Genomic DNA, 25884 nt, shown 5'->3' on the forward strand with positions numbered 1-25884 from the left:
TGTTTTTTTCCAATGAATAAATCTTAATGAGATTAAACTAAATATTCGGTTGGAAAAGCAGTGATTTCGAGTTGAATTTGTATAAAAATACTATTAAGAGTCATAAGGGCATAAAATATTCAAGAAATAAAGCACGCTCTGAGGATTGGTGGAGTTTCTCAGAAAAAAATATTCTTCTATGAAAGAATATTAGAGTTACATCTATCTTTCCTGCATATGCGCAATTGTTTCGACAATACGCGTCATGCGGCAACGCCCCTCTGTTGGATGGGCGGAAGAAGGCCTGCGTTCCTGTCGGGGATCCGCACGTAGCCGGCTTCGGCTTGGTGTCGCATGAGCCAAAGAACTCTCATTCTTTGGAGAATAAATTGGACGGACGGTTCAGCTTTCAGTTCCAAAAAAGATCCATTATATTTCTCATATTTTAGGGCGTTTCCCTAGCAAGTTTCTCTATATGCTCTGTAGCCTTCCTCTACGAGACTCCTTCCAACTCTTCACCATCCTTAAAGCTACATCCATTTATTCTATTTATTGTGTGGGGTATAATACATTTTTCATCCATTGTTTTAAATATCTTGACGGCAAACAACAAAATTCATTTTCCCCACTGGGCCTGCGACCCCTCAACCCAACCCTATCTCTCGCAGACACCTTTTGTGTGTGTTTCGTTCCGACTTAAATATTGTCTTCTAGAACATATCTCACCAGTTGCGCCATAAAGCACTCACGGCACTCTGTGGCAGGGGTGTGTATTAAGGGGGTATTAAGGGAGCGTTTGAGGCCAGAAGACAACTCTGGGTTTAGGCCACAGGCGTCCGTTTTAATGCTCATTATAATTATGTGTGGGGGGCTCCAGCACTTTTATGGCCTTTTTCCTGACAACAAGAGAAATGAGTCAGGCAGTCTATGGACTATAAGGTATCCAGCACAGTACTTGGGAATAATCCAGAATAGGCTTAGGTAGAAAACAGCACTTGGAATTTAAATAAGAACTTATTTTCTTTCTTCTGCTTGTTTTACATGTATTATTGCAATGCATTTATAGGGATTGGTAGAATAGAGGTATAGATATGTATATTCTGTGAACGATAAACGTCTATGATAAAAACGACAGTGTTAGCTTATTATACTGAATATGTACTGCATATATACTGAATATATACTGCATATATACTGAAAATACACTGAAAAAATACTGAATATATACTGAAAAATACTGAATATATACCGAAAAATACTGAACATATACTGAAAAATAATGAATATGTACCGAAAATATAGTGAATATATACTGAAAAATACTGAAAATATACTAAAAATATACCAAAAATATCCATAAAAATATACCAAAAATATACCAAAAATATATTGAATATATTCCATAAAATATAATGAATATATTTTGATAACATACTGAATATATGATGCAAATATACTGAAAATAAACTGAAAATATACTGAATATATCTATAGATAAATATAAATCGAAAGCAGGGTTCTGTATGTTTAAAATTACGATACTCGCAGACTTCTTTCGTTTCCCAAAGACATTTTTGTATGTATAGTATTTTAAAGGCATCATTCTGCCTGTCGAATATCTCCCTTGATTTCTACCATTTACAGGGTACATAAAATCAGCACACAAAACAAGCTCACTTAATGACTTGCACGCCAGGTGACGCTCATGTGCTTCCGCTTCTTCTCCTTCCCACTCTCTTGCCCCTCCTTCTTCCATCCGCTTCCTTGCGCCACATCACTTTTCATACGACCCGTTGGACGCTACAACAAATGCTCATAATTTGTGTGTGCGAATGCGCCGCACACCTGAGGTGCTGACACGACTTGGGTGCATTTAATAGTCTTGGGTCGCAAATTATATAAGGCACAAAGGGGGGGTAGAAGTGGGGCTGGAGGAGCCGCCGAGGGTTCGAGAAAAATGTAGAACATTTGAGGTTAGTCAACCCAGGGGGGGAGTTCTGGGCGATTTCGGTATGACATCAGCTCAAATGAATACTTAATATGAATGCCCTTGCAAGAGTATGAATAAAGTTTCGGGCGGGGTGGAAATTTAATTGAAAATATCGGTAGTACAGAAGGTTTTCATAGTAAAGACCAGACGGGAAATTGACAAGAAAATTGAATAAAAATGTTTTAGACGAACCGAAAATACGCTTCAGAAATATATTAAATGTAGGACTCTTTATGTTTCAAACTTTTGCACAAAGGCTTGGATGTTTAGATTATTTTTAATCAACAAAATTTGGTGTAGCTGAAGAACTTACAACGCCTGAGCACATCTGAGGACAAGTATATTTTTTCTTAAAAACATTTTTCGTCAATCATTAATATACAATTAAAAACTGTTTTATATATTTTTTTAAACGTTGTCATTTCCTCTCCTTAGAATATATTTAACAATGGAAAAAATTCCCATTTGCATTGCAATGTCAGTTAAAATCGTGCCAGGAGGTATCCTGGTACTGGGCTTAGAGCCCGCATCAAATACGAAGCATACATTTGTGAGCTCCTGAAACGACCTTCGTCCTCGTTTTTTTTTCAATTGTTCTTTGGCTTCATTCGAGCAGCATAATTGAAAAGGACCCCAGTAAAAGCGGGGGGAAAGCAAAGACAAAAGACCAAAGGAAGGTGGAAAGATAAAAGGTTTACAAAGCGTTTGACTGCTGCTTCTGTGGCGGTAGGATCTCTACGCTTGGACGTGCACTTAGAAGAGCGTACATCCTGCCACAGTTCCCAGCACTCTTGGCCACAGACAAAAATACATCTAGCGACCTTCAGAGAACAGTATGGAATGGGCAGAAGTAGGGCGAAGGATGGCAACAAGAAGACTTCCCAAATGCACAGATCGATGGACGATAATTTGGTTATCACAGAAATCGAACAGGAAATGGACTTCTAGCATATTTAGTTGTTTTTTTTGGGCCAGAAGAAGAAAAGATGATTGCAAATACCAAATGGATTCCCAAGAAAAAAACATGCATTCCTCTCTCATCAGAGCGTATAAAATTGTCTGTTAACTTTTGATCTGCCGCAGGCCATATGTTGTAAAATCTGTGAAAAGGAAGGATGCGGTTTTTATGAACTCTGCGAGTAGCCGCTTGAGTAAACTTGGCCAAAAGTTTCCCCCGTCATATGCCGGATGCCTGCCGGAATTCTAATGCAATTAATTCCAGATCCAGATAGGGCGGAATATGTTTGGCCATTATATGGGTACATAAATGTTTGCTGGATCTGCAGGACAGAAGTCAAGATGCAACCGCGTTGCAGGCAAACTTTCCTCCAGCCAAAAAGTCCAAAGTGAAAACTATGTGCGCTGCATTTGCAATGCGGCAACCGGCAAGCGAAACCCTTTTTTTTTGTTTTTTTACTGCAGTCCAGATGGAAAATTGCAAAGTTAGACAAACATCAGATCAAAGAAGCTAAAGGACGTGCAGGAACAGCAGCAGTAGCACAAGAAAAATGTGAGCACAGCACAAAAAATGAAAACTATTTGGCTTTATTTTTTGGAATTTTTCCATGCTCAAGTTTTGTTGCTTAAAGTTCGAGGAGTAGCTTCAAATAGTTGCAACATTGCCTGAGAATCCGCCCTGGCTGAAAGTTCTGCTAAATTTAAACACAAAATGCTAGAAATATGTAAATTTTCCAAATGATTTCAATCAGTGGCCAATGAATCATTCGTAATTTAACCATGAACCCAAGGGAAAAACCACTTTCGTTGGCAAGAAAAACCCTTGCTCTTGCTGATTTGCATAATTTCTACAGATTTTCTCCACTGAATTTTTGTTGCCTCAAATCAAAATCATATGGAAATTTAAATCAAATTTCAATGCACTTGAGGGTTTTCCCCCGCCCCCCAGCAAATGTCCATCTCCAATGAGTTGCTGTCACACTTTCCACAACTTTTGCTTTGGATTCTTTTTCGTTCTTTTTTTTTCGTTGAACCCCTGACGGTGACAGTTGGAAGGGCTCAAACGGCAGTCGATAGTTGACCCAAATCCACCTCCCCTACCCGCCCCACCGAACCATCATCATCCATACCATCTACGGTCCCACACAGCCGTCATTCTGTCTGTCACGCACATACATATGTGGCCATATATCTAGGGGGAAAGTACCAGAAGCTCAGAAACGAGCAAAAAACGAAAAGAGAAATAATTTTCAACTCATTGTAGTGGGTATTTTTTCACTTTGGGTAGATATTTGTGCTGCAAAAAATGTTGCAGTAATGATAATAGTAATCTATGGAAACTACATAAAGTCCAGACTTATTTTACATATTTTTGAATGCTTCTAAGCCCTTTTCTTAGTAGCTTTACTCCAGGAAGTAGAGCAATTGGAACAACTAATTTCCAGAAGCGCAAAACATACCATTTGACTCATATTTCAATTTGAGCGCATGACCACGGACACATTCTGTGTCCATAGCACAAATCATCACTTTCGGATGAGCGGAATATTCGATATTTGGCTCGTACTCGCCTGCAAAACGCAGCAATGAAGCGGAAGTAAATTCTCGATGTATTTATTGTCGTTGTCTGCCATTTCTTCTGTGTCAAAGCTTGTGTTTTATAGAAAATAAATTTAAAATTATTTAACACCCTACTCTAGAGGGTATCTGATGCCTCGACCCCCCCGGAGTCAGTGCCTAGCTCTTGGTTCCTTTTTCGTTTGTCATTCTGCAGTGGTGCAGCGCGCATGTAACTGTCAAAGTTTTTCGGGCGGAGGCAACAACAGTAGCCAGAGCCTGAGTAGATATATCAATGTGTTGTTGTAGATTTTACCAGCACCAGCACCATCTCCCTCTTACACTCTCCATCCCTGTCTGTCTCGCATGTGTGGCTCTTATGTGACATTGTTTACCTTTGGAAAAAGCAAGAAAAATGATTTACGATTTGAGTTTTGCGCGCATGGAAAACAATGTCATTTTATTTTGGCACTAGACAGGGATAACGAGTACAAAAAAAGGGGGGGATAAGAAAACTGCAACATGGCGAAAGCGCAATGAAAAGCTTTGGGGAAAACGTGACCACATGGCGGATGAGTAACGCGCTGGAATATAGGGGCTAATAGTGTCAGGGCGTGCTCATCGAAGGTTAGAGGAACAATAAGATACGCGAAAGACCACCGTTTTATAGGGTTATCCTGGAAATTCTCCTTAATTTTGTTTCCCTATTTTTCCATCTGCCCCCACAAAAATACGGCACTTTTAAAGGCCACAACGCAGTGCGAGAGTTGGGGACGACACAGTTGTTTACACACAACATTTCCAGTGACAAAACCGCATTCGAGCCACATGCCCCCCTCCCCTAAATGCATTACGACAATTCCAGAAAAACCGCACAAAACTAGAACTGAACAATGCAACATGCAATGGAAAGGCCAGAAACAACAACCAACTCTCGCAAAATGTGGACAAAAGACAATAGACATGACCACAGAGAATGTTCATCAGCTTCATTAAAGTCCAAAATTCGTGTGCGAAAATGTCATTCTGTCATTGTGCATTAATTTGTGGAATTTTTCAAGTTTACGTTTCTATGGAAGAATGGAATATTTGTCATTCATTTTCGTTAATGAGGTTTACAAAATAAGCCCTTTTTAATGGGCACACAGGGGCTTGGGTTGCTGATTTATTGTTATGTCACGGGTTTATTGACATTGGAAGCCAGCGAAGAGAAGGAAATATTGCCGAATGGGATGCCAAATCGATACATAAAAAGTCCCTTTTTAAATGCAGTTCTAATGACTTGCTTCAGTGATTGAAAGCTGTATAAATAAATCTATGTTTTATGTGGTTCAATATTCTGTTCGTAAATCCTTGAGATGTTCCTCGAATGTTTCAAAACCCCTCATTTATACTCAAAAAGATATAATTTTGTCTTTAAATTGCACGGAGAATATCTTGTTCGCGAAATCATGTGATTATCCATAATTTAAGCAAATACCATTACCTTTTCTGTAATCAAATTGGCTTCTAGAGTTTCGCCATCAATAATAACAAGGATACCAACGGCCATCCGACCATCCGACCATCGACCGAATTACGTTCTCCTGACTTTGATGGATGTGCCGTGTGCTGTGTGGAGTGTGGATTGCGGATTGTATTTGGTTTCCAGTTCACATGGCCGCAATTCCATTAACTGAAGCCATTTTCTTTGACCACAACAAATTGCGCATACGCCATGTTGCACCTGTCCAACCGAGGCGTTGCTGCCGCTGCTGGTAATATTTCTCATCTTATTCAAAATGCATAGCAAGGGGCAAGGGGCAAGGTGCAAGGCGCATGTTGCAAGGTTGGTGGTAATGGCAGGGAAACAACATGCTTTCAAATCAATTGGAAATGCAATTTACAAAATTGATTGGGGACGAAAATGAAGAAAGAAATGTTGATGGTGTATGAAATGAAGACGGCGATGGGTATGGCGATGGGTATCTGGATTGGTGGACGACTGGATGGATGGATGGATGGATGTTCTATAGAAATGCCGTGGGGCATAACAACTTGTGTTGCAGCAAGCGATTTACATTTTAAATTTGTGTAGCTTCGAATGTCCTTCTGCCTCGTCTTTCGTCCTCTTTGGTGAATTGCATAAACTGCATTTGCAGTGCCAAAGAAAATAGAGAGATGTACGACTAGTGCCACGTATCTGTGTATCTCGAGTTTGCACACTTGATAAATGTCGTCCTCGTTCGCGACTCGTCTTGGTAGCTCTTCCTTTTGGTGTTGGTCCTAGTCCTGGCTCTGGCTCCCTGGAGCATAATAAATTATGCCCAAAATGCTTTTTACATACCAAATACGTTATTTCTTCGAGAATTTCTGTTGCTTTTAAGCAAGAAATTGCTGTAAGTCTACAGCAAATGAAGAAAGCAAATAAAATGCGTTTTTCCTGGTGTTAAATGGGAAAAGTTTTCCCAGTTATTCAACAAATAATGGCGCGCCCATTCCTTTACGAAATATCTCTCAATTTGTAGCTGTGCAACTCAGTCTTTTGTTCAATAATTAGCTGCTTATACTCTTAGTGGCATTCCTAGTCTAGGCTCACGTAATCCTCTTAGATTTTGAGCCAGCTCCAATCCGCTTTGCCACACGTGCCACACACATAAACTTGGAGCCTAGTGCCGTCAAAAACTTAATTACAACATTAAACGAATCGTAAATTCAAGAAACGACACGGCACTTGAGGAATTTTCCCTTTTTTTTAAGGTCCTGTTTATGCAAAACAAATTAGAATGGAAAAACCTGAGGGTTTTTCGTTTTTCTTTCAAGGAAAATCCACCTTTGGCAGACGGTTTTTCCCCCGAGGAGATTTTTAATCGAAGCCCAGAAGTAGGCAATAATTTTTGCCTTTCAACTTTTGCAGATTTTCCCCATTTATTTCTAGACATTTTCCCTGTATCACAGCATGTGTTAGCCCCTAACTGCTGCCACTTGAAACTAGTCAAGATGCACATAAATTAGATACCAACTAAATCTCCAGTCTGGACAGAAACCGACAGTCTCCACTGCAGAATATATATAGCTCCATGGGGACATTAATTGTCTGGCCGGGCTGACAGTGCAAGGAGAAGCTGGTAAGGGTAGAGTAAGGGGAAAGGGAAGAGCCATCTGTCTGTAGGCTCTATAAAAATGATTTAATTTTACGCACGCCTACGGCCGCCTCTTGGAAAATAGAATTCATTAAAAAAAAGGAACAACAAATGGAGGCCTAGGCAAAGGCACAGCTTGTGTCCGCACATCGGCAAGATATTAAAAATGTTATATGCCAGACAATTTGGAAATTTATTGACAACACAGACGACGTCGCAGTGTCGCAAAAAATGTTTCACCAGATGCGCATTTTTTATTGCGCAGCGAAGTATGCAAAGAATTATATTCCTCTATCTAATTGGGAATTTTTCTCGGGCTCTCAAAAGTATGCACCACTTTTTGGCACTGGAATTAAGAATTTGAATACTCTGAATAGGAACGAACATACTCTTATTCATATTCAACGATTAGGTGAAAACACGGCATCCCCCTTGGGAGGGCTAAATGCCCATTGTGCTACCGCTGGATCTTAGGAGGCCTTAAGAGGTCTTGTCCTTGTCCTTGGTCGTAGGCCCAAACACTTGGTGCAGTTTAAAGCCCCTGCCCTCCGGTGACTGTTGATAAATAAAATCGTATAGTCCTGGGGATATTCATACATTTTCCGTTGGTTAGATTAAGAAATTATAAATCCCCAAGCGAAGAATATATACATATTTCATACATACTGGTTTTTTGTGGAATTCACAGGAACGTAGACTTAATTTGAGTTGATGTATATTTTATTCGTTTGGTGAGAACTAAAAATATATTAAAACGGTGCCGTTAGTGATAAAGTTACGACTGGTTTTTTGTATATTTTTAAAACTTAAAACTTAAAAAATATAACAAAATCCGAACCACTCATTTGTTGGAGTCGATGACTCGCCATGATTCAAAAATCTCCCATTTGTACATAAAAACTAAAAAATATAACAAAATCAGTTGCTGGAGTCTGTGTTGGTTTTGAAGAATACTCGCAATGATTCCATAATTTCTCATAGTTCCAGGAGTTTATTACGGACGGTACATTTGTACTCTTCAAGGGTCAAGAGTCTTGCGGGTCCTTCAGATGATGTGTTGAGTTGAGGCTCCTCTTAACGAGTTTTTTCCGCTTTTTCGCTATCGATGTTCAGGGATTGAAGAGTCTTTTACCAATACGGAAGGAGGAACAGGGAGTGCTGCTCTATCTCTTTCTCCCCTACCTCCAATAAGGACTGATCATTGACTAGACTATTCTGGGACGGCCTAAGTTCGGGTTCTGTTTGCTCAGTGGCTTAGGATTTGGCATAGAATTTTTTGAGCCACTGAACAACGAATATTACACTCCATAAGAGAATATATAACACTCATAAATGATGAAAAAATATCTAGAAAAATATATTTATAGTGCCAACAATTTTTAAAAGTCAAACCGCTATATCTTTTTAACCAACATACCGATTTATATGAAGTAATTTTATTTTATATATATTGATTAATTTTTTATATAGCAAGAAAGTTTCTGGTTTCCATCACACGTTTTTAAAGGCCATTTATTAATTTTTTCATGGCTCTAGGGTGGCTGCTAGTATTGGTATTTCCATCTTCCCCCTACTTCATTTGGTAATTTTTAGCTCAAGTATCCAGCAGATACTCTCAGTAGCGTGCATCTGCTCCTCCTTTTTCCGCTGTCTTGCTGCTGGTGGGATAAACTGCTTAGTGCTCCTGATGGATACAAGCTAATGGCTTGTGAAAATGCTTTGTAGCCTTCGCTGTAAAATATATATGCGAGAGGGTGAAACAGGAACAACCTCGGAGCAAGAGGAGACCAGACAGGACTCAGGTTGATTGAGCTGTTTCGATCTGGACGTAGGTGGCTGGTAAAAAGTCATTGGGGTAGTTCCATTTGCTGTCTGTCGTAAACCGAAAGGGTGCTTTCCTGCTGGAGTACCGTACCCAATGTATGTGCATATGTTTATGGAAGCCTTCCATGTGAGCCTGGCCCAGACCAGGTTTTGGCCACTTCAAGTGGTTTCTGGTTGTGTTTTTCAATATGCTTAAGTCTTAAATCTAAGAGAAAATTTCTAGTGTTTGTTTAAATTTTAGTACGGAAATGTTTGTATACCCAAAACTGAGTGAAAATTTGGTAAAGTGCTTTATTTGATATGTGGAGAGGCATAAAATTTGATTAAAACTTGGGTTGAAAGAGATATATCAACATTGCTTACAGAATTTGAATTTTTTCAAGGGTTTAAGTATTTCTGCCTCATTTAACCCTTTTGGGAGTAATTTCTTAGTAATAATATTCCCTCTTTTATTAATAGAAAGTCTGAATATCAAATAGAAAACCGCCAAAGCCAGCCCTCAGCAATAGAGAAATGAGGAAAATCATTCAATCAATGTTAAACCATTTCATCAATATTTTTGCCCGTTCTTTTCTTGCCTTTTCATAGCCTCGAGAGCGCCACAAAATCGTTATTGATTGACGGCGGGGGGGCTGCTGGGCTGGGGCTATGGGTAATGCAAATTATGCATGCCACAAGCTTCTACTCAAAGGGTATACTATATATGTTTAAGGGGTGTGTATAGAAGTCGCAAGTCAAGCCAAATCTGACTTCAAGTGGCGCCCCTTGCCTCGCGCTGAACACTATTAATATCCATGGAAAAATGTACGAAAAGATGGCTTGCTTTTTGGGTTCGAAGCTGGAGATACCCTTAAAGAAGAAATTGCGATAATTTCTCTGGCATTTAATATGATATCCCATCTATGGAAAGCTTGAAAGCAGTGGACGACTTTTGTTCTCAATCGTAACAACCCTTTCGAAAGGGTATACAAAATGCTAAAATTCTATGGTGACAGTGGGCGGTGCTGCTACCGCTTTATGGACAGACTATATATTAAATCCCAGTATATGGAGATCGATAAAATTTTATTTAGTTCCGTTGTGGTTCCGTTCTGCTTCGTTCCGTTCCGTTCCGTTCCCTTCTCGGTTCTCGGTTCTTCCGCTGACTTGTCAATGGGCAAAGGACATGCGTTTGCGCTTAACCTACATGCAGCTGGTGGTCTCGTTGTCGCTGTCGTTGTCGGTGGTGCCTGGTGGGATGGTGGTGGTATATCCTTCCCCCAACTATATCCTGCTCTACCCACCCTCACTCTCTCTGTGTGCCCGGCTTTCCCCTTCGTGTGCTGTATTCGTTTACTTACTTTCTTTCACTTTGTTGTGACAGTATTTATTTGTATTCCAATCGATGCGTATCGCCTCTTTTGTGTAGTTGTTTGTGCTGCCGGATTGTCGGTCCCCGGGCGCGGTAAAATATATATTGCCGTGACAAATATTGGATGCAGTGCACCAATTGGCCCTCGCACTTTTGTTTATAATCGAAGTTGCGATTTTTTCTTTTAAAGAAATTAAATTAAATGAATTCTACCCAAAGGTGGAAGGAAATTAAAGTTTTAGTTTGAGAAATTACTTGGCTTCAACCTTATAAGACTTCCTATACATTGCATTGAAAAACAGTTGGAAAAACGTAAGTACTTCTGGAATGTTCGGTTGGAAAGGCAAGGGTTAACCAAAAATCAAAAGCCAAAAGGGTTCCATTTTCAGTGGAATTTATTTAAAATTAATTTTTTTTTATTATTTGATATAAATTATTTTTGTATTATTTAATATTAATTATTTGTTTCTTATTTAATATTAATTTTTTTTTATTATTTAATATTAATTTTTTTTGTACTATTTAATATTATTATTTTTTTATTATTTAATATTATTTTTTTTTTTATTATGTAATATTATTTTTTAAATATATAATAATTTGTTTTTAATATACTTTTTTATAGTAATTAATTTTTTTTTATTATTTAATATTTTTTATTTATTATTTAATATTTTTTTTTGTATTCTTTGATATTATACTCGCTGACCCGATAGCCCATTTGCCGCAGCATTGAATTATGCGAATACGTTCCATCTGACTCAATTTTTAATTTGATTTCATGACAATGGGGACATTCTCTGTCCACAGCACCAATCAGCACTTTCGGATGAGCGAATTATTCAATATTTGGCGCGCTCAATGCCGCCCGAAGAAACGAAGCGGATTGTAAATGCTTAATATTGAAAACCCAAATTCATTCAACAACTCATTTAATAAAGAGAAAAACCCAGCAATTTCGAAGAACACTTCTCGAATTCCACACAAATTCCCCCGCAAATTGTGCAATATGAAATTCCGCCATAACTTATTGATTAATCAGTAATATTTTACTTTATTATCCTTTGCGCAACCCCCGGCAGAGGGGACTCGTCTCATATGGGGGGAAAAGGTTATAATGCAAATACCCACAACGCTCTTATCGGCCGCATTTAATTTCCCCGAGCAGCTGGCCCCAATCCCCCAGTTATCGTGTCATATTCCAATAATTATGGCCACATATGGTGCCATTGCCAGTGGCAGTGGGAAGTGGCAGGCCGGGACACTGGCATTGGAGCTGGCTGAGAAATGAACACAGTTTGTGCCACACACGCCTTTGGTGGAAACTTTTGTGCATTTTGCACTTGATAACAATCGCTTCGGAGAGGGATGGGCTGGGCTCTAGGCTCCGGTGCTGTGAAAACTTTCACGCGAAAAAGTTCAAGGACACTCTCTACGGCATGGGTGTGGCATCCACATTCCCGTCCTCTCTATATCCCCATTTTCATCCATTCATGCCGCCGAGGTTGAAACTTCGAGACGACGGCAGCGGCTTGGATCTCGGCTCTCGGCTCTTGGCGGCTTGTTTAACTTGTCTGTTGAAAATTGCATTTTCGATTAAGTCGGGGCCTGGCTCTGGGCTCTGTATAAACAGCCATCGAGTACATTTCATATTGTGGCATGTAGCAAATTTAGATTGTGCAACCAACAGCCAAAAAAAAAAGAAGGAAACCCCAGAGATGAGGAAACTTTCTCGTGTCTGACTAAACGATGGTAAAGTTTCAAGTTTGATTGTTTGACAAGCATTTACCACATTAAATGAACTTTTTTTTGTAGAACAAAGAGTTGGAAATTGAATTGAGAGGATTTTGTTCAAGGCAGGAAAAAGGAGTGCCAGAATTAGTTCATTGGCAGTGTTTCCTTTGAGGCAGGTGGAGATCTCGTTAGGACTACAGATCCAGTCTCCCATTCCTTGCTGAGGACTTCCAATAGATTCCATTACATGTCTATAGCCGCCCCTGCAAAACGTGCGACACTTAACTCCAAATTAGGTCACATTCGCCGTCTGAAACTAAATCCCTTAATGCGAACTGGGAGCCTTATGTAACTGCCACTCCCTAATGGCATTACTTATCTATTACGAACCACACGGCTCCACGACTACCGCCTCCCCGTGTGCCCTCCCCTGTTCGTGCATAATTAGCCATCTCTGTGATTATATCCCCCTTGATGCTATAATTTCATTATAGCCGGGACCAGGACCACTACCAGGACACTTTCCTACCCTTTGCCATTGCCATAAACGGCTCGATGTTGCCATAAAACTCCTGCTGTTATGGCTGACTCTTTTTTTTTTTCTGATTTGATTAAACTGCAATTAGCTTTGGGCAGGGACCAACCCTCCAGCCGAGACAACAGAGTGAAATGGAGCTGCATAATGTCCGATGACATCAGCCAAAAGGGCAAAGAAACCCCACCCTGGCGCTGGTTGAAAGTGCGTTGAACTGCTGCCAAGTGGGCGACTGGGAAACGCCCCACTGAACTACTTTGGCCACACGGCAGCTACTGCCAAAAAGTCAAAGCACGTGCAGGATGTACCAGGATGGATGCCGGGACCCGGCTGGCGCCAGTAAGAAGCACTACACTGTACAAAACGGTGGTTAGGAATGGAATAAGAAGCAAATAAGAGAACTGAAGGGCCCTGCTGACCCGCAAAACCCTCATTTGACGCAGTATTGTGAACTATTTCTTTGCTTCAAGCAATGCCACTTCTTCTGTCGAATTCTTTGTTCTTAGGACCAATCAGCACTTTCGGATGAGCGGGATATTCAATATTTTCGCTCTAAAATCCCGAGTAGCCACCATTTATAGTGGGGGGAAGGTGGAAATGCAGCCCCATTGCATAGATCTTTGTGACAGGGGAAAGTGACGTGGATTTGCTGAGTAAATGTCCCATAAGCGAACTGATATCAAGTGAAACGAATGACATGCACAGAAATCATGTAGTGCTGGTACTTTATCGATGATTAAGGGAGTTAATCCATCCATTTGACCTTTTCCCTAACCACATCCATAAAAGTACAAGTTCTACTATTTTTTAAAGGCCAATTTTTCCCAGTGTATCCACGCAATTTATGCGCAGAGTCATCCGGTTTTCGGGGGATAGAAAAACAGTCGGGGAAAGTGTTTGCCCTGACAGCTGAAATAATTTGCATACTTTTCAAGAATCCTTCGAGATTGCCAAACTTAATTACATTTCTCTCTTTCTTATGGTCCTGGCAGGATCCGGCCACATCACGTATACCCCGCCTGGACGGCCATTCCCGGATACCACAGCCGGGAAGCTTTGGCCTCGCACCGAACACCACCTCACACATACGACCGCCGACGAGCACTGGCGGCGCCCTGAAGGCCACGCAGATCTTTCGCACCCCAGCACTGGCGCCGGCAGCGGCCAGACCGCGTCCCGCCAGCGTCCACACGGCAGCGTCGAGTGGAGGAGCCGCCGGGCCGCTCAGGGATCTGGGGAGCAGCCTCAAGAAGAGCGCCAGCGGCGAGAGGATCAACAATGCCGTGAGTCTGCTCAGCAAGCGGACCACCACGGTGCTGAAGAAATACTTTGGCACCACCAGCAACGGAATGATCAGGAGCAGCTCTCGAGGGGAATCGCCAGTTCCAGCCGCAACAAATTTGCAAGCAAAGCACACGCCGATGACGAGCTCTTTGCCCGTGACGCCCATGCCGGGCGGGAAGCGGGGCATGGTCAGCAGCCAGCAGCTGACCAGCAGCACGCCCATGCCCCTGCTGCGGTCCGAGACGTTCGTCTGCGACGAGGAGGAGGAGAAGAGCCTCAATCTGACACGATTGGAGAGCACACGGCTCTCCAGTCTGGGATTCGGTCAAACTTTGGGCCTTGATTCGCCTGGAGATGCCAATGCCACGCAGGTCCTGGCCAGAGATGCCACGCGAATCCTCAAGGATGCGCCCAAAACAATGCTGGATCAGGCCCATCAGGTGATGAAGGGTTTCAGCACCAAGATGAGCTCCTTGGGCTCCCCCATAGCGCCGCCCATAGATGCCACCCAGACGATTGTGTCGCCGACTCTTTCCCCAGGATTTGGCGTAACGATGCATGTGATGAGTCACGATTCGGTGGCAGCCAATGCCACCCACACAATCAACGCCTCCTCCCAGATGCTGGGCAGGACTATGCCGGTGATCCAGGACTCCAAGGACTCCACCGGAATGGGAAATCTCACCAAAACGATCGATTCCCCGGGAGATGTCACCAAGTTTATTGCCAATGGAGGAAATCTAACGCAGAGCATGGACCAGTTGCCGCTGCTGGAGCACATGTCCATGCCATCGGGATTGGATGCGGTGGTGGCCGCCAGTGACAAGGGCAGGGGCAGGGGCACGGGCAAGGGCAGGCCAGAGACCGAGCTGGACGACACGCTGGACGTGACGCTGACGCCTCTGGCGCCGGACAAGACCAACATGAAGCTGCCACTGAACTCCACGCTGAACACGGAGCGCCTGCTGGATCTCAGTGGGCTCCAGTCGCCGGCCCGACACATCCAATTGTTGAATCTGACGCGGGAATTCATGGAGGCCACGCCGCACAGGCATGCCACGCAGACGGGACGCCGCTCCATGGGCCACGGACACACGCTGCTGTGCCTCTCGCCCCAGTCGGCGGCGACCACGCCGCACGGGCTGCGGCTGGGCATGGGCCAGCAGACGCCACAGCCGGTGCACCTGCTGTCGCCGCTGCTGAAGCAGGCGCAGAGCGAAATGGTGCTGCCGACGCGTACGCCCGATGCGGATACCGTCCTCGAGCGGCACGGGACGCTGGAGAACACCCTGACGTCGTCCCAGAGCCGCACGCGCTACAGCTTTAGCCTGGATCTGCCGGACTCCACGCTGGACTGCTCCTTCGAGCTGGTGGACAACTCGTTCTCCTCCTCGCAGCAGCAGTTGCAGCAGCTGCAGCAGCAGCTCCTCAAGAAGCAGAGCTCCTTCGAAATGGACGAGAGCCTGGGCATCCTCACGCCCGACCAAATGAAGGACTTCCTCGACTCGCCGCAACACAACAATCTCATCCACAACATGGAGCTGCAGCTGGCCGCAGGCGGTCACCGGCTGCACCATCCCAACATGCAGCAGTTGCGCATGGAGCAGACCCCCTCCCCGGAGGAGCTGCCCCTCGATCCCGTCGAGATCAAAACGGAGATTGTGAAGCAGGTGGAGGCCTGCCCCCAGCCGCCAGCCGGCCAGGCGTCGTGCCCCACCTCGGGGCAGTCGAAGCTGAGCAACAGCTTCATCACGAGCGTCACGAGTGTGACCAGCCTGGACACGGGCTACCAGGGCGATGGGGAAATGTCCCGTCCAGCCTCGCGCGGCGCCTCCGATCACTCGCCCAGCAACGGCCCGCATTTGGGGCGCGTGAGCCGCCAGCCCAGCTTTCCGCCACCCATCCCAGCGGCAGCCGCAGCTCCGGCAGCGCCCATGCGGCGTCAGGACCCCATGACGGACTCTGACTTCTTCACCGAATCCGATGCGGACGATGTGCTCCAGCGGGGCGATCGACGGGCCCAGGTGATCGACGGACAGCTGTACGGACCCACCATGCAGCCGAGTGCCTCCGTCCCGCAGATGGAGGACTCCTGCATGGAGTCCTCGGGGATTTTCACTGATGTGGAGAATCGCTGCGACGAGGAGATGCGCCAGCCAGAGCTGGAGGTGGATCCCGAACCGGACCCGGATGTGGATATGTCGCCGGATGACTCCACGCAAACAATGCGCAAGGCGGGAGGGGGAGTTCAAGGCCAGCAGTCGCAACAGCAGCAGCAGCGACCCCCCAGCAGCTGTCTCTCTTCCTCGTCGGCGGCCACAACGCTCTCGAATCGAACCTCGTACTGCAGCGTCGATGGGGGGAGCACGAAGAGCTTTGCCGACGAAGCTTTCGCGCCGACGGCGGCGAGTGCCGGCGGCAGCGACTGCTGCCGATCGTCGCTGGCGCTTTCAGTTCAGCCGACAGCGTCGCCGCGTCCACACGCCTCACTGTCGTCGCTCTGCACCGTCGAGACCTATCGCGGCTCCGTGTCCGCCTCCTCCAGTTCGTCGATCGCCTCGCCCAAGTCGTGCAAAGCCCTCCTGACCACAACAAAAGCCGCAAGATCCACCACCAGCCCATCGACGGGCACCCCCCCTCGCAGCTCCAAGTCGCCGCGCAGCTCCAAATCGCATACGCCCAATAAATGGGATGCCGTTATGAATAAGATCGCCAGCAACAAGCCGTTGATCAAAACCAACTACAATGATGTGAAATCGAAAGTGTCCAGCACCCGCGCCGCCGCCATGGCTGGGCAGGGCCAGATCTCTGCCCCCGGCTCCACTCCCGCTCAGGGCTCCTCGAACTCTGTGTCCAAGGCCACCACGCCCAGTCCGCGGGGCAGTCCTAGTGTCAGTGCCAGGCGTTCGCCCTCGACCACCCCCAAGGTCGTCGCGCCACGCCACCCGCCCCTCGTTGTCAAGAGGAGCAGCAGCAGCAGCAACTCCACCTCCACCTCGAAGACGGCGGCCACACCATCACCGCCACCGTCAACGCGGCAGCCACAGGATAAAGGCTCAGTTGGCAACGGCGCTGCTGGTGTCGGCACACGGTCTAGCTCCAAGTCCCCCACGTCACCCACATCGCCGCCGACCAAGAGATTGCAGTCGACGCTTATCAATCGGTAAGTCGATCAAAATGATATCGTTTTGGGGGGGTTTTGCCTGGAAGGGGAAGGAGTAAAACAGGAAAAAAGATTATAAAGATTATGGAAGATTCTCAATTGGGGGATTGAACAATATTCTGAGGGTTACAGGCGGTAAGGTGCAAGACTAGGGTACTTAGACTTAGGGTAAGGCTATGTAGGTTTCCCGATCAAAAGATTTGTGTCCCTGCTTATCATTTAGTACATTTAGTAGGTGCCTGAAAAGTATATGTTTCAGAGGGAGTTTCTTTATAAGATTACACCCAATATTTGTCAATCAATAGATGATAACTGTCCGAAATGTTGATAGGAATATCGGCAATGTGTGTTTACACAATGATATGATGGGATAATTGTATGGTTGAGGGTATTTGAGAGATTTACTTGTTATAGAAGACTGACTGGCTCATAGATCTATAAGTAAACCACAAAACTATATTTTTCAGGAATATTCCTTGAAATATTAGTAGCAGAAACCAATCAAAAAGTCCTCAAGTTAAGATCTTCATAGGAAGTTTCCATTGTAGAGCACCCCGAAATTGTTTTTAACTAAATTTTAATCAATGAATATTTAAGTCTATTGTATTACAGATCTTACTTAAAGTTTATCAGATTTGCCTCAAGCTGATAGCTGATAAGCCATCAATTCATAGATTTACTGAGAGTAAAACAATCCCATGATGAGCAAATCCTCTGATTAATTGCCCCATTTGTATAGGGTATCAATAGCTTCGATCTGCTAAGCTTTGCTTGGTTTTTGTTTGCTTTTAGCATATCTTTTGCGCAGTTTCTTATCGCTTCTAACAGCACCCCAAAACCTATCAATTTTCTTATCAATTTCTTTGTATTTTTTTGATGTATTTCTTGGGTTCCGTTTTGTGTTGCTCCACTTTTTTATACACAGTCGTGTATATATTTTTTGATAGGGCTATCGAAGGTTTGTTAATGGCCATACCATCTATCCATCCACCCACCTGTATACCCACCTGTATCTGTGCCTGTTCCATGGCAATCTTGTCCGAGTTTTTAATGAGTTCAGGGCCATGGGGCAGGGCACGGACTGGCTCTCTGAGTAGATAACAATTGCATTCAAAGTCTTTTAATAATTCATCAGAGAACACTCGTAGAATTAGAAATTACGAGCAAATGAAGTCTGATGAGTGGGGGAATAAATAAATAATTGAGGAGAGGCAATTCTATAGATATATCTATGGGTATCCGTGGAACTATTTAAGCTCTTGGTTTTTTGTTTTCTATAAACTTTTCTTGAAAGGTGCAAATTAATTTGCTTCATCTTCACTTTTTTGCTTTATTTTCTGTCTCTGACGTCATTTGGTGTGTGTCTGTGTGTGTGTGTCTGTGTGAATATACAAATTAACCACATTGGCCTGCCCTGAATTGCCTTTAATTAGATGGCATAGACGCCCCCCCACAAAAGTGCCACCGAAAAAGTTCATGAACTCTGGGGAAAGAGCAGCAAAATGGCAAAATAGCAAAGGTGTGGAGCTTGAGCTTGATTTATTGTGCTCGTGTCGTGTGTATTAAACATCGTTTAGCCGTGGTTAAGTCTGATGATTGTAGAGCAAAAATTTGCTTGAAATATAAGCCCAAAGTTAGGCGAAACCCACTGTGCGTGTTGCGTGTGCTTTGCTTTAAATTCCAGCTTAATTTCGCAGATATATAATAATGTATCTATAATGCATGTTTGAGTACTCGCTGAAGTGCGCAGCACACAAATCGCTTGCCGCCACTGAAATGACAATTTCTGTGCACGCCCCTCAGGGGCTTGCATTATACAAATTAACTCTGAAAATGAGACAAACGCGGGATGGCTGGAGGGCTGGAAATTAATACCTTCTGAACTTTGGCTTTAGGGCTACAGAGAGATAGAGGGAGGGGAAGGGAGGGGGGGTCACAGTCAACAATCTAACAAATTGTTAAACATTCCAAAAGGCAGAACAAATTATAATTTTATACATGTATTTATACCCTTTCAGAGGGTACTAAAGGATATTTGAAACGTTAGAAAGGAAGATTTTCAGAACTCATAATATTATTATTATTTTTTTTTTTAGAAGTGTCTATCCTTCTGTTCAACCTTCTTATGTATTTTTTTAATGAAATATCATCATAAAATCTGTCTTTTTTTATGGTTTGAAAAGCATATTGCATCAAAAACAGTCGAAAATCCTTAAACTTCCCAAAAGGAATACGAGTATTGGTCGTTTCTGAACATTGACCTTTCCTAAGAAAATTTATATAGTATCTATATGTATCTCTGCCCAACCTTTCATCATTATCTTATCATAAAGAGTTTGTGCCTACAACTAGTGGAATAATAATATTCAAAATCGTATTAATCTCTCATAGACACCATCCATTTTCAAGCGTATCCTAATCTTCGGTGTTGAATTCTAATCTTTTCCTTTTTGTTAGTTTGTTTTGTTGGGGAATTTTTTCTGTTATTTTTCAGTTCGCAGTTCAGTTAACATGCAAAACATTTTCAATTACAAATTTTTCGCAACAAAAAAAAAACAGCAAAAATTAACAAACCGCGGAGAATCCCCCCACAGATGATCAACAATTTTGTTGCCTTTGTATTTCCCTACACGACGCAAACAACAATAAAATAAAAATTCATTAGATAAGAGATTTGAATCGGAGGTAAGCCACGATTCGTGGAATTGTGTGTTGTTTGATGATGCTCTCGAGCCAACTCATGAATTTTCTTTCAATTTAAATCAAACATCAAAGATTTCAACAAGCCCAAGCCCAAGCCAATTGAAGTGCGAATATCTATATGTACGGGTGCCTATGGCAGCCATAGATATAGATATATATCTCAGGCGAGACGAGTCGAGACGAGCCGAGTGGAGCCGGCAATAACAAACTGAGCAAATGTGAATGTATCTTGTAGTGTGTGCTTTGTTTGGGTCACGGAACCGGCTCCGGCGACTGTGTGAAAAACACCCAAGCTCAAGTTGAGCAAATCTGTAGGTATCTAAATGTGTCTCTAGGTGTGGATATATCTATGGGTTTGTCAATTCATTGGGGATTACGTAAATGAATGAAATGCTTCCCCGTAATGAGAGAATCTTGTGATATTGAGAATGGCAATCGGGTTTAAGCTATAGCGAAGGTTTCCCAGCTTGAAAGTAATACTAAATTAATCACGATCGACTATAAAGGAATGATTACAGTTTATTCCTGCTTAGCTTTTATATAAAATAAATCATAATAAAATAAATTAAAAATAAAAGTTTATTTCAATTAATAATAAATTAATAAATTAATAAAAAAAAATTAATAATATAAAAATAAATAATATAAAAATAAATAATATAAAAATAAATAATATAAAAACATTATAATATAAAAAAAAATAATAATATACAGACAAATTAAAATATAAAAAAAATATATATTAAAAAAATAATAATATAAAAAAATAATAATATGAAAAAAATAATAATATACAAAAATAATAATATAAAAAAAATTATATACAAATATAAATAACATGTGATAAATAATAAATAATAAATCAAATAAATAAAATATAATAAATAATAAATCAAATAAAATTATTAAATTCCTTTTCCGATCATACGATTCTTCCATTAAGTAGTTCAAGATTTAATTGCTTAAAACTAACAATACAATACAGAGCCAGTTATTACACTTACGAGATTGTAGCTATAGTAGAACATTACGTCATGGATCTTACTACAGAGATTTTAATTATAGCCTCAGTCCAGAAATGATATCACTTTCGTAATGAATAATTGCGGTTTGACCTTGACTTTCATTCGGTTTTATAGATAAAACGGATTTTTGCTGGTAGATTCAAATTCGTATAAATAACGAATTATATATCAAGCATAATTTATATAAGATTAAGGGTTTAATCGGAGTTCTCAACAGTAAAAATTCCAAAATAGGTATTTTTGGGTAGCAGTTATAAGACTTTTAAGACAGTTATAGGAATTAATATTATTAATAAGGCCACGCTGGTTTTTAGTGTGTGGTCAGATGTGTATAAAGAATTCCCCCCAAAATATATTCACGGAAAATTCTAATTGGAACGATATCTTATTTAACCTTTTATTCAGTAAAAAAGTTGAACAAATTAAAAAATATTTTAACAAATAAATATGTCATTCGCAAATGTCCATAAATATTTCGCTTATCAAACAGAGGAATTTTAGTCTGCTTTTGACTTTTCTACAAAAGTTTTCATAAATAATATTCGCCACAAATATTCCCCTTATCATGCCATTGCTATTCTTTAAGACTTTGTTTGTCTCTCAATAGATGTAGACCCACTCATGGCAAAAGCAATTTCAATATCCAAGTTTTGTTGAAGAATCAAACAAAATTCCAAACTTCAATGGATTCATTAAAAACTTGTAATCACAACTCAAACAATCAGCGAGCGACAATCAAACAATTTTTGTGATTCGTGTGCACAAAAAACCAAGTAAATAATTGAGAAAAAACGACATGAAAGACCCAGACCACAGAGCCCAGACCCTACCGTAATTTAGGTCTCCCGAGTCGAGTCTTTTGGCCATTAGCGAACACATGCTATCGGCCAGAGGGCAGCCAGAGACGACGGCGTGTAACTCGAAGATAAACAATCCGAAACAGAGGGGCCAGAAGCCACACGAATAAATATCATAAATTTCGACAAGGTCAACAGAATAGCAATAGCAACAGCAATTAAGGAAGCACACGGAATTACAGTCTCCTCCGCTCCAAAGAAAAGCCCCAAACACACGAATGCAAATATTGATTTTACATCTGGAAATAAACCAGTGGCACTTCCTCTCTCTCTCTCGCAGGAATCAAAAATAGGTCTGGCAGGGGGCTTACAGCGGAGCTGGGAGAAAATTGGAAATCGAACATTAGGCGCGTCTCGGGCGCGCACACCGTCCAGCATAATAACGATTTGTGTCTGGTAAGCGGATTCATTAGCACGTGCATGGCGAGGCTTTGCTTGGGATTTTGCTTTGTTTTCTCGTCTGACGATTCAGGCATTGCTGCCTTTTTTTTGAGAGAGATGAGAGAGCCATAAACTGAATTTGTAAGATGCACAGAGAGAAAAGTATAGGAGTTTGTGGAACGACGAAAGTTGGTGGCAGTTTTTAGTGAAGATTACTTTGGATAGTTATTGAATGAACGCTCTCTTAATGGATAGTCCTCGAATAAAACCACTATAGAGGCTATTAAAATCAGAGAAAAATAGCATAGTTAAATGAAACAAACCAATTTTAATATGAAATATTCAGTTTTTAAACTAAAAAGAATTTATTTTGGTTGGAAAAATAAATATATTAAAATATTTCAACGAAATTGATGGTAAGGATCTGTTAAGATCTCTCTATTATGAGATATATATTTATTTATTTTAAATATAAAATGTATTTTATTTTATGTATTTTATTTGAATATATTTATAAATATATTTATAAATATATTTATTTTATTTAAATATATTTATTATTATCTGTTTTCAAATATTTTCGTATTAATCTCAAAATGTTATTAAAATTTGTACACTCGAAACAATCGAAATTGGTACTTAATATATGTATGTACAGATATGTATATTTTAAAATCTAAGTGTAAACGATATTAAAATCTCAGTGTTTTTTTCTCTGGGTGTAGTTTTTCCAACTTTTCCTTCGCATACCTACACTATCAGCTCTCTGACAGTGCCTCTCATCACCATCTCAAAGATACATTCATCTGTGTGCCGACCCATACAGTGTTTACGACTTTGACCTTTAGCCATGATATGGTAGTTTTTACTCTAATGACAATGACGACTGTTTCGCTAATAAAATGGCCGTAAATGTCATGGTGTTATTAATAAAAGCCATCAAACTCAATTGAAACCATACGTTCGGCTGCTGCATGGAAATTGCTAATAAAGTCGTTCCAATCTGCCAAGTCTGCCATCATCAGCTGCCGCCGACTTTGGTGTTTGGGGCATGCCCCAGGCGCGGAGACAGCGAGTCGGCAGCAGAGCTCTCTGTTGTGACAAGTGTCATGAGGAGCTGTCAACGCGCTGAAAGCTGAAAGCCGAAGCCGCGTAGCCATGAGCGCGAGAAGTCGACTATTTAACGTCCACCAAAAACAACAACCACAACAACAACAGCAACAAAATTATAGTTTTTAATTAAAAATGCAACCAGTTTTCATTTTCTCTTTGCTTTTTGGCTTCTGAGCTTTGCTTTAAAAGTTTCCTTCAAATTATGTAAGTTTTTTGCGTATTTTTTTGAAAGAAAAACCAAGAAAGATTTTTGAAGAAGCTTTGGATACCCTTAGAGATGGATTTAGGCATAATCTGGGGGTTGAAAAAAGTATTAATATTCTCTGGAATTTATCTGTATTAAAAAAAGGTTTTATCGCCAGGAATTTCATAATTCATCCATCGATTTGAGAGACCTTTAATACTATATAATTTATACAGATATAAATGTTTCCCTCTCCGCATTGGCCTCGTTTATAATACCCCTTGAAAGTGTATAAAATTGAGTTCAAAAAAGGTAAACTTGTCTGCGATAAAAAGCCCAACAGAATCCCCTTTTCCTCTCCCCACTTTCCACTCAGTCCCCCCCTCATACAGCTCTTTCTTTTGCTCTTTTTTCCTTACAGTTTTGTTTGCATTTTTAATATGGCACACCATTTTTTTTGTTGTGTATGCATAGCTGGCCAATTCATAAATGTATAATGGGGGGATTGAGAAAATAAGTGTTTATAAATATTAAATTAGCTGCTGCTGCTGCTGCTGCCCCTCGTTCAAATGAAGATACAATTTTGGCTTACTCTTAACAAAAATCCAGTTCCAGTTTGAATTTATTTATTAGATGTATGTAAAAACCTGTATTTTAATTGGCAAGATCTGAATAATGGATTCCGAGAATGTTATTATTGCTGAACTATATAAATTCTTTGTTTTAATCGAGAAACGGAAGTGGCGCCAGCAAATCTTAGAAGAAAATTGCTAAAAAATTAAATACTTTATGGGTTTTGATAAGAGTATTCCATCGGGGGAAATAGCAACCAAAAAAATATTAAACAGAGCATGAGTTTTTTTTTATGTATTGTTTTTATTTTATTTTAAATTTGGGTATAGAAATAAATATGTAAATTATGTGCACAGCATGAGGTGGTAAATACTGGAATTTTTATAGCCGCTATAGAAAATGAGGTAAATTTTTACAGAAATTTTGTAGGTGGCTCAGGGGTTCTAGACTGTGGGATACCCTGGTGTTTAAGGCCCTCAAAATGTGCTAGAGGAACGTGCGAATGTACTGTAATCGTATTCGTAGGAATTACAATTTTTTCTGTGGTAAGAGGAAGGTATATATTATTTTTTTGGTCTAGTAAAAGGCGACATTTTTACTCCCTTCGTTAGAGATTTAATTGTGGCAATATCTTATGATTATGAGAATAAATATTGTACCTTTGTTTTGAAAACTGTATATGTTGATTTATCAACTTTAATTTTATTAAATTTTATATACAAAATTTCAGAAATGTACCTTCTGCCCTTACAGCACCATCCCACAAGCCCAACACACCTTTCATCTCCCCGTAGACCCCTTAGGAGAAACAGCATTACCCAACCAAAAACACACAAAAGCCGTGTTAAATGCTAAATATTTGATTGGCAACAAATGAAGTTAAAAGTTAAGCTGGAGCCACAGCCAGAACCCGATTCAGAGTAATTTTCAGGCCAATTGTCAGATGCTCCACAAAAATAAAACACACAATTTTTGTGTAAAGTTCTTTCAGAAAACTGTACTGTAGCCACAAAATTCGGTTGGGGAAAACTCGAAGGAAAAACTATTTGAGTAAATTTACGGCGTAAACTTATCCCCAGAGTGAAGCTGCGAAAAATGGTTAAGCTCTTGTTTGCTTTTCCAATTTACAAGAGGGGCAAAACCAACAAAAGTGCGGGGTCCGAATCCGTCGAGAAGTTGAGAGAACCATTTAGATGGATGTAAATCAAACCCGAAACTCGTTGTATTTTTTGGGCGACCCTGAACTTGGGCCACAAAAAACTCGGATTCGAATCGAATCGAATGTATAGCCAATTAGGCGCCGTGTGAATATTTATGCGCTAATCAATGATCGGCTCATATTTATGGGTGTATTCGAAACGGTGCGGTTTTGCCTCTCCGGCTTTTCTGTTGAATAAACATAAATTTCCATAAAGAGCGCCAGACCCGGGCCCAGTCGTGGAAATTTATGGTGTGGTTAGAGCCCAATCCCTACTCCCCTTTGACCTTTTCGTGAGTGACACATTTGTTTGCGTGAAATGTGGCAAAACGGGGCTCACGCCTGAAAGGCCCG

General features: G+C 41.4%; 1 protein-coding gene across 2 annotated transcripts in view; it reads left to right on the top strand.

The window, feature by feature from the left end:
• LOC6593307 (filamin A-interacting protein 1-like) overlaps positions 1–25884 on the top strand; it is a 100618-nt gene that overhangs the window by 12538 nt on the left and 62196 nt on the right. For both annotated transcript variants that reach the window (XM_026987188.1, XM_026987187.1), the window contains exon 2: positions 14042–17496. In XM_026987188.1, coding sequence (XP_026842989.1) covers positions 14042–17496 — 3455 coding nt within the window. The remainder of the gene's footprint in view (positions 1–14041; positions 17497–25884) is intronic.

The sequence above is a fragment of the Drosophila persimilis genome, unplaced genomic scaffold (genome assembly GCF_003286085.1).
Source record: "Drosophila persimilis strain 14011-0111.01,24,50 unplaced genomic scaffold, DperRS2 tig00000124-arrow-pilon, whole genome shotgun sequence".
Taxonomy (NCBI): Eukaryota; Metazoa; Arthropoda; class Insecta; order Diptera; family Drosophilidae; genus Drosophila; species Drosophila persimilis.